General features: G+C 52.2%; 3 protein-coding genes across 3 annotated transcripts; all 3 read right to left on the reverse strand.

Annotated features, from left to right (window-relative positions):
• Positions 1–2,294: 2,294 nt before the first annotated feature.
• Positions 2,295–2,817, reverse strand: PG998_005913 (60S ribosomal protein eL29). Its single transcript, XM_066872731.1, has 3 exons — positions 2,732–2,817; positions 2,494–2,648; positions 2,295–2,346 (listed from the first exon to the last, which is right to left on the reverse strand). The coding sequence occupies exons 1-3, from the start codon at positions 2,736–2,738 to the stop codon at positions 2,311–2,313; spliced, it is 198 nt and encodes a 65-aa protein (XP_066732828.1). The 5' UTR covers positions 2,739–2,817; the 3' UTR covers positions 2,295–2,310.
• Positions 2,818–3,652: 835 nt separating this feature from the next.
• PG998_005914 (uncharacterized protein) lies at positions 3,653–5,233 on the reverse strand (the record flags this gene model as incomplete). The annotated part of the gene is made up of 1 exon (XM_066872732.1): positions 3,653–5,233. One exon carries the CDS (start codon positions 5,231–5,233, stop codon positions 3,653–3,655), a length of 1,581 nt encoding a protein of 526 aa, XP_066732829.1.
• A 41-nt stretch (positions 5,234–5,274) lies between these two features.
• PG998_005915 (uncharacterized protein) lies at positions 5,275–7,763 on the reverse strand (the record flags this gene model as incomplete). The annotated part of the gene is made up of 4 exons (XM_066872733.1): positions 5,275–7,374; positions 7,430–7,488; positions 7,551–7,655; positions 7,727–7,763. 4 exons carry the CDS (start codon positions 7,761–7,763, stop codon positions 5,275–5,277), a joined length of 2,301 nt encoding a protein of 766 aa, XP_066732830.1.
• Between the last annotated feature and the right edge of the window lie 1,478 nt (positions 7,764–9,241).

Below are 9,241 nucleotides of genomic sequence, written 5' to 3' on the forward strand. Positions count from 1 at the left end.
GCTCAGGGCGGTTCAGTTGATCAGATCAAATGTTTCTTAGGCTTAGGGAGAAAATGGTACTGGAAATGGATGGGGCTCAGCTCTAGGTTCGGTTGGATTAGCTGGTTTAGGGTGGTTCTGTGGGCGGCATCAGCCTGTAGCCAGGTAGCCTGGCAACAAGCAAAGCCTGTAGCGGGCTGGGAGCGCTGAGGAGCGGTAGGCGGGCGGGTTCCTTTAACCTCTTTTCGACCAGTCGGGACCCGGAGCGGCCTTGAAACCTCACCACCAACGTTACAGCGTACCAAATCCCTCCATTACTCTGACCACCCCTATTAGATGAACACGAACATCCAATGGAACAAGGCCTGCACTTCCGAGGACATAGCGTCGCGACAAAAGCCCAGGCTCCGGCCATTGAGCCCCTTAACTTGTGCGCTACGAGCAGACACCTGTCAACGCTTCACATGGAGTGAGCGAGCCCAGGTAGGGACAGCGCTGTCTTTGACATGCGGGAACCCGGTATGAGATGCCAAGCTGGGACACACCTACAACATCTTGGACTTGGTTGCGTCTGGGGCTCGCCAAGGTGCACCAGTGTAATACTTGGTAGTACATAAAGTAAGGACGGCGTAGATCCAATAGATACTGGATGCATATGTGGTGTCTCCCCATCAGCACCGTTGAAGATGCTTATTATAGCAATTATCTAAATATAATGTCGGGGATGGTATGACCACTTCCCACTTCAGGGAATGTCATCACCAGCCACTTCTGCTGTAGATTCAATACATGCATGCCGGACTTCACTTTCTTTCCCAGAAGTAGTGCTCCGGTGCTGTACACGTTTATACTAGCTGCAATCGATATCCCGAATATATATATACATAACAGCAATATGCTGGTCTCAAACACCAGGCCTTCAGCTGGCTGTTTACTCTCCCCAGGTAGTCGTCAACTCTAAACCGTCCAAGGTTACAGGCCCGGCTGGCCGACAGCTTCGGAACCCACCACGGGCTCCTGGCCCAATTTCCAGAAGGTGCTTCATCGAAGCCCTAAAGCGAAAAAAAGAGCAAACCTACCCCGTTATCATGCAACTGAGGCCCAAAGTAGGTAGGTTGATAAGTTTGAATGTATCAAGCATGTCAATATGTAGCCGGGTCAAAGTACTGGTAATCTGATGTTAAAAAAGATCAGGGCGCCCCCGATGACTCCTATCGAAAACCGTCGTAACTGTGGATCCAATGAGCTTGTACGGAGTACGCGGAGTACGCTGTCCTCTTCAGGAGAGGACGCCAGGTGTTCCACCATGTTTTGGCAGGTACAAAGAAGACAGTAGAAGAACCCATATCAGAGCTTTAAGCGGCCTGCATCCGACTGACCAATCTAGCCGGCGCCAAATGGAACATTCAGTTTAGCAGTCCATGACCGCAAGAGACATGTTTGCAGGACAGGGCGGCAAATGATTCCCGCCATGGCAGTTCACCCTGCTATCAACGTAGGCGACGTGTGTTTAGAGGCTCGTCGGATGTTTCAACTGGTCCATCATATATCGAGTCAAGTGTACGAATGAATCACTTGTAACGAAGAATGCGCAACACAAATGCATGGTAGGTCGAATTGGTGATCATGTTTCAGACGCAATATAAAAAGCAAGCACTGGTCCTATGGTACTGCACAAGCTCAAATAGAATGTAGCAACTGTGCCATAGGCTCTGTATAAAAGAGAATTATCACAATTGGGATGTAGTCCAGCATTCATGCGCCTCTGCAAAAGTACGTTTGAGCAAAGGCGCTTGGTAATAGACGGACCAAAATATCTTCTCGGCACGAAGAATTATTCCTTCAGCAGTTGGACAAGGGAGTGATTCCACAGCTGTACACACTAATGCCGGTTTTCGTTCAGAGCAGCAACTCGCGCTGCGCTCCGTTCGAGTCACTTCAGGAGGGGGTAGGGAGGGGAGTTTGGAGGTGCAGATGGGGTGTTCGGATCTCACACTGGCCATGAAGCAGCCCAAATCACTTCTTCGGAGCGTAGGAGGCATGGTATCGTATGGAGAGGCACGCGATGAAAGGCGGACGCAGGCGAGCGGGACGGGCTGGTTGGTTGTTGTTCATCGTGGCTCATCAGCCCATGGATTCAATCTTCTCCATTGAAGACAGTCCTCTTGACGTAAAAGACAGCCAAATGCATGATTCATATATCCCCGGGACCCGTGAAATGCTGTTGGTCCGAAAAGTTCCTGAACTCGCCATCGATGCACGCCGTGGCATGTGCTGCCTTCCCTAAAGCCCTGGCTCCGAAACTCGAAAAAAAATCGTGGGCGAACGAACTTATGCGGTCTCACGCTTGCCCTCCTTCTTCTCCTTCTGTTATATAGTTAGCGGTGAGTCCGGATCAAGGTTGGGCCGTCGCGATCGGGACTGTGGATCAATTATATGTGTGCATGGGTAGTTTGTCGAAATTGAGATGGCGGAGGGTGATCGGTAGGCAGGAGGAGTTCAAGGATCGCGTACCAGAGCCTTCATGGTGCCGTGCAGAGCATGTCTGTGGTTGCGTCGGAACTTGGGGTCGGTTCCCTTCAACGAAGGGTAACGCATAGTCTTAGGCTTCTTGATACCATTGCGGTGAGCCTTCTTGCTCTGGTTGTGCTGGGACGAGTTCTTTGACTCTGCGGACAGAAAATTTAGTCAGTAACTGCATTCCCTGTGGCCAATCGCCAGAGCGAAGGACATGGCATGGAGAGTAACATACTGGCCATCTCGACTGACTGATCCTGTACAGAGACGGGGTGGTTTGTGATGGGGATGCGGAATTGAAGAGCTGGTGACGAAAAGTAGGAAGGTTCGCTATGCAAATCGATTGAGTGGGAGTCGGTCACTTCCAAAATGTGCGCGGCGCTACTAGGGCTGGACGTCCGCTCTGACTGGTCTAGTGCGCTTCGTTTTTATCGATAGGTAGACCCGCTATGAGTCCTAAAAGCCTGTGATTGGTTTCCGTGAAGTAGTGGGTCTTTGCGCCGACAGCTGGTCCAGCTACTGTCAGTGGGCAGACAGAGGATACGCCATATCATATCGTCATGTAGCCAGCCAGCCAGCCAGCCGGCCGGCCTACCAAAGCGCCGTATCAATGTCAGACTTCGCATTCGTAGTGCAGATCAGAGTAGAGTGAAGATGCTTTTCTATTTATCAAGGAGCCCGACAAGCTGCTAAAGCCATGCTACCTTTTCAAATCGCAGAGGGCATTTGCTCGTCAACCTCTTCTCTTCAAGTAGCGGGAGATGTTTTTAGTTGTGCCAAAAGCGCAGGTGTGTGAATGGCATCAACAGATGAACGTACATACACACAGAAGTATGTGATAAGAAAATGCCCAAATGCTTTTTTCGTTTCCCCCATTCATACCCTTCATGCAGCCATCGTGATCAAACCGGTCACGTCTCTATGAGTAAGCAGAGTTGCTCTCCCCCAAAAAGCAGCAGACAATTCCCCGAGCACCAAGATACTCCAGCAATATCTGCAAGTAATTCCCTCCATCAGCCGTATGGTACAAATCATCCCGCATAACCATTTCCTCCATCCCTTGCCTCTCTATATGCGCCCCTTTTCTTCTTACACATTGCGTCCGGGCCGACTATTTGGATCATCTCAAAGAGCTACGATCTTGCAAAACAGCCAATTACTGGCCGACCCGACCCTTCAGGCCTCCTCGGCCAGATCGCTTCTTGTTGGTGCTCTTAGTTTGCGAGTCGTTACCCTCAATGAACTTGATCAAGTCATCAATGCTTCTAGCATCGGGGCCCGATGTTTTGGTTCGTCCACCGGATTGCAGTGTCGGAACGGGGTCGACATTTCCGGTGAGGGCGGCGCTACGCGACGGGAACTTGATCCCGGCACGAAGTCGTCGTGACTGAACGTCCTTGTCGCGCTTGGCGATGGCAACGGCATTCTGAGTAAGCTGCTCAAGCCATGATTCGGCCTCCTTGGTGTTGTTGTTCTCGGGGCCGAGGGTCTCTTTGAAGATGGTGTAGCACTCCTTCATACGGACTAACGCAGACTTGGATTCCTTATCCAAAGCCAAGGCCTGGGCCAGTTGGAAGAGCAGGCTGGCCGCACTCAAGCTATCCTTGCCCATGACGCGCTCGCAGACAGCAAGGGCTTGCTCGAACCAGATGCGAGACTCGTGGTAAGCCTGCATATGTTGCAGCATCACGGCTGCGTTGTTGAGAGTGGTGATGGAGTCAGGGTGGTCAGGGCCGTAGATGATCTTCCACAAATCGAGGGCGTGCTTAACGTAGATGAGAGCCGTCTTGCTGTCGCCAGATCCGTGGACAAACAAGCTCAGGTTCAGGTAGTACAAGAGCGTCTCGGCAGAGTCGACACCAATGGTACGCTCCGACACAATGACGGCTTTGCGGGCCAGATCAACGGCAGCCTCCTTCTCATCAAGCTGGTAATAGATTTGAGAAAGGCTGGAATAAGCGCGGGCAACCTCCGGGTGCAGAATGCCATAGATCTGCTCATGCAGAGTAAGGGATTCGAGCAGCAGCTCCTGTCCAATCTTTCGGTTGTTTTGCATGATAGAGTGTTTACCGCCCTCAAGAGCCTCCTCAGAAATGGCACTCTTGGGAGCAGAGTCCTTGACTATCGGAACGACGTTTACAATGTCATCTGCAGTGAATGTCAACGGCTCCTTGGGAGTGGTGGCAACAGAAGTGGGAGAGTTATCTCTGGCCTTGTTCTTCTTCTTCTTGCTCTTGCTCTCTCCTTGAGACTGCCCGGTGACGCCATTCGAAGCTGCACCGTTGGCAGCAGGCTTCTCTGCTTCGGGCTTCTGAGGCTCGCACTTGATGAACTGCAGGTCCTTGGTTTGCAGCTGGAGGCCAAGCTTGAGTGAAACCTCGCGCAACAACTGCAGGGGCTTAATTTCCGTGTACCAGTTAGACTCGAGAGTGAATCTGAAGCGGCGTTGTGTTTGCTCCTCCATCTCCTTTCGGAGGCTCTCTGGGGTAACCTTTGCGAACGAAAGGTCGGCCTCGGGGTACAGCGCTTTGAGAGTCTCGTCAATGTCGGCAGTAGGCTTGGGGTTGAGACCGAAGCCAACGAGGCAGTTCAGAAGGTGGGCAATACAAGCCGACGTCAAGGGCATTGGCAAGTAGCGCAAGTAGTCTCCAGAAACGTGCTTGAACGCCCTGGCAATCATTTCCTGCAGGCAGAGCTCGCGAAGACATTTGAGTCTCGGCCCTTCGCAGATCGCCATGACCTTAGACAGGTATCGGATATTGATACCTCGCTTGTGCATCATGCGGGTGAGAGATTGGCCGTCCATGGGGAAGGCAGCTCCGAGTTCTTGACATCGTTGACGAACTCGGGGATAGCGCTTTCACGCAGGTACTTGCAGGCGTTCCTCACCTCCTCCTCATCAGCAGCCATCTCCGCCTTCTCCTCATCTGTCTGGGGAACTTGGCCGCTGAAAGCATCGGGGTTGAGTGAAAACTCGAAGGCTGAAGCGTCAAGGCGAGCCTCGGCTTCCTCCTCGTCCGCAGCCTCGCCCTCCTTCTTGCTGACCTTCTTGTCCTCATCCTCTCCATCAGATTCAGATTCCGAGTCGGCCTCTGCCTTGGCCTCAGCTGCCTTGGCCGGCTTAGCCTTAGGCTTCTCGGAGGCGGCTTCAGCCTTATCCTTGGACTCGTCTTTGTTCTCGATCTCCTTGGCCTTCTTCTCGGCTAATTGCTTTTGACGCTTAGCCAACTCGGCGTTAACCCATTCGGACCACTTTTGCGTTCGGAAACCTTCGACAAGCTCGGGTCGGAGAACCGTCATGCGGTGGGGGTAATCGGAAGGCTCTTTGCTGCCCTCAGTCGATCCGACCTCTTCCATCCAGGAGATATCGAGAGGGGTGATGCGGTACAGATCCAGAACGTACTTGCGGCCGTCAGTACCCATCAAGCCCTTGGTCTCGACACTAGCTTCAAGGTCGAAACGCTTGCCATCCTTGTCCCAGACAGCATGCTTCTTGCCTCGGAGAGCTTTGGACAGCTGAGCAAACGTCTCGACAAATCTCTCGTCGGCGGCAACGATTTCCTTGCCCTCCACGGCACCATAGTCGATGGAGTTCTCGCCGGGCTCCCTCTGCTTGAAGATACCAGGGACCACAGTTTGGCCAACAATGCGCTTGCCAAGATAATCCACCACGACAGTGGCCGGGCTGTAAAGTCCGTCAATGTCAAGCTGGTTCACAATGCGTACACCATTGACATCCTTGCCAGTCGCAACGCGAGCCGCATCGTCACCTCCCTCTGACGTGAAAGTACCGACACCATCAGCGCCAAAGGAGAAGAAGACGTTGTTGTAAACGAAGATCTGAGCATCGCGGCCTTCAGTCGGGTTAAGCGGTGTTACCTCACCGCGAGCAACCAGGATGGCTCCCCTGGCTGCAGCCTCGGCATAGTCGGCGAATAGTTTCGACATGAACCGCTCCCGGAATACACGATCCTGCACGGTCTCCTTTGGCAGCTCTCGGGCAGACTGAAACTCCTCGTTCCAGTCACGCAGAGTATCGGTGTTGTCCACACCCGCAATGAGGTAGCCCTCTTGCGTGCGCGTGATATCTGAGCTGTGCTGGGTGATAGAAGAGTTTACGGAGGGAACAACCCACGGCGCAGCCGGAATCGCGTTGGTCATCTGGAAGGTGGCCATGGGGTCCTTCTTGCTGCTATATACCAGCAACTCGTTGAAGCTATCCTTGAACGAAGGTGAGATCTCCTGGAGCAGAGTGTAGAGCGAGTGAGCCGCGGCGCCCTTGGGTGCAGCACGAGGAGCAGGGTCGAATTTGCTGTTTGAGGATTTGTTGATATAAAAGCCGCCCACATGCGATGTGATTTGGTGCTGTTCCCCCTCGTTTGTGGTGATGAGCAGATACAACAAGTGGCCCTTCTGGCGCAGGTGGTATGGAGGAGGGTTCCATGACGAGAGCGCAACCGACTTCACCGTCTTGGGTGCCGGTTCTTCCTCCTTGGGGAGGATAGTGGCAGGCACATCCGCCTGGGCCTCAAAGCTGTATGCGCTTGCTTTGGCGTTGTCGTTGCCTTCTCCGGACGCCGTGACAGCATCAAACAGGCAAGTACCGGGGATTATGCCATGAAGAGTATCGGTTCGGTCTCCGGCGGCACCAATTAGGTCGCGGATTCGGATGACATGTATCCTCGCCTCCTTCTCTGTGTAGGGGTCCTCCACCAACTTGATCTCGGACTCGGCGCCCAGGCCCTCCACGTCGGAGATTTGGACAAAGTCGTTGATACGCTTTCCGTCGTGCTCGAGGTGGAAACATGAGTATTGGAACGCTGCTGGCAGCTCGATAATAGACTGGCGAAGCTCATGAACTTGCTCCTGAGGGGATGCCTACACATTTGTGCATGTTAGTGCCATCCATAAACATTGGAGGTTCATAACTTACCACCACGTGAATTTTGTGTGGCTCGTGGGGCAGAAGGATAGTCAGAGGAAACAGAGCGTCTGAATTAGTTAGTACCGACCACTTATTGATTCACTCCCGGATCCAAGGCCAGCTCGCTTACCTTCTCCGGCTTGTTCGCCGTCCTCCTCCTCAGCCGGCGGCTCCTTCACAACATCAGTAGAGTCCGTGGCATGGCCATTGGTGGTAGTTTCGGGGTTTGCCTCCGCTATAATTGACGTGTTAGCCGAGCGCACAGAACTTTTTTTTCTCTCAGATACAGCCGCGGGGTCGACGTACGGGCATTTGAAGTGGAAGTCTCTTTTTGCGTAGCCATGGTGAAGCTGAACGAGGATTTTTTAAGGACCGGCTTTTAGGAGGTCGAGGAGGGCTTGATACGTTTGGGTCTGGAGATGCAATTACGAGCACGAGGGCAACGACAACCAAGTTTGTGTCAGAAGCTCGAAAAACGGCCGGCGAAATGCAAGAAAAGGTCTAAAACAGATGTACAGACAGACCAAAAAAGTATTGTACAGGTCAATAAAATGAATGGTCGTCTCAATTCTCAATTGAGGTCGTATAACGGGAGAGGGAAAGCGTGGGATTAGTTGTTGGATGGAGTTGAGGTGTGGAAGGAAGCTCCCATGACTTTTTTTTTTGCTTTGTTTCCCAATTCGCTTTACAGACAGATGTCTTGTGTCAAGCCCGCGCCAGTGTAGAAAAAAAATCAAATTGGGGAATCCCTCCCTCCCGGCTGTCCCCGGTACCCCGGAGCGAGGAGCGAGGAGCGAGCATCGGGTCCCAAGCTAACGGATACACAGCATAGTCGTTACACACCAACATTGATATTAGTAGCAACTAACACATACCTACCTCAGCTACGTGCATGCAATTCGTCATTGACCATTGACCTTTGATACCCTGTTGTGCGCTATCGCTATGGATCGCAAATCGATTTGGTGCATTCTGTGTAATGCTTTGCATTGAGCGGTCTGGCTGAAACTGCTCATTGGCTACTGTGACAACTTTTTTACTACAAGCAGAGGGGGCCAAGCCCACATTGCGAATGCCGACAAGGACTTCTGGCGAGGAGAAGCAAATTCATCAATGCAAACCCATCAATGCTGCTTGCTCACTAGCCACCTGGCACCTGGCACCTGGCTGGCTAGTTGCCATTCGCCCGCTGCTCGGCGATGCTCAGAGAAAGAGGGACATTGCAATAGGATGATGGCGAATGGCTTCGCTGCTGTATCGAAGATTGACATCCGATTGGCAATTACGTAGTGTCCGAACATCGCCACAGAACTTTATGTTCGCCTCTGCCTCTTCGCAGAAAAAGATTTATTGGAGGGGTTTTACCGGCTTACCTAGTCTCAGAATGCACTACGCCGCAATAGGAAATAGGTCAATAATAAACAATTTGGGGGCTTCTCACTGGTCAGCCTGTCAGCCCAACCCTCATCTTACGGCGATCAATCAAACAACATGTTTATGCTCGAGTGATCTGCTGTCATGAACTTGATGAGCACATATCATTAGACGAATCGCATTGCTTCCGCACAATAGTCCTTTTGGAACACTTTTGACAAGGTCGCCTGGCTTGCCCGACACTCCGAACCTTGGTATTGCGACATTTCCGTCAAGGAAAACACTCCTACCCCTGGATCTCATTGTTACTTTATGTCATTCCAGCTCGCCGGACGTCGCAGTAGAGGTTTTCTTGGCGATCAGTGGCAGCCATGAAATAGCGAGCATCCATATCGAGCTTTTACTTTTTTCTTGGAGAATATTCTTTGCCGCAGCATCCTTAGAGCG

Source organism: Apiospora kogelbergensis, assembly GCF_038363985.1.
Source record: "Apiospora kogelbergensis strain CBS 113332 chromosome Unknown utg000003l_segment0_segment0, whole genome shotgun sequence".
Lineage (NCBI taxonomy): Eukaryota > Fungi > Ascomycota > Sordariomycetes > Amphisphaeriales > Apiosporaceae > Apiospora > Apiospora kogelbergensis.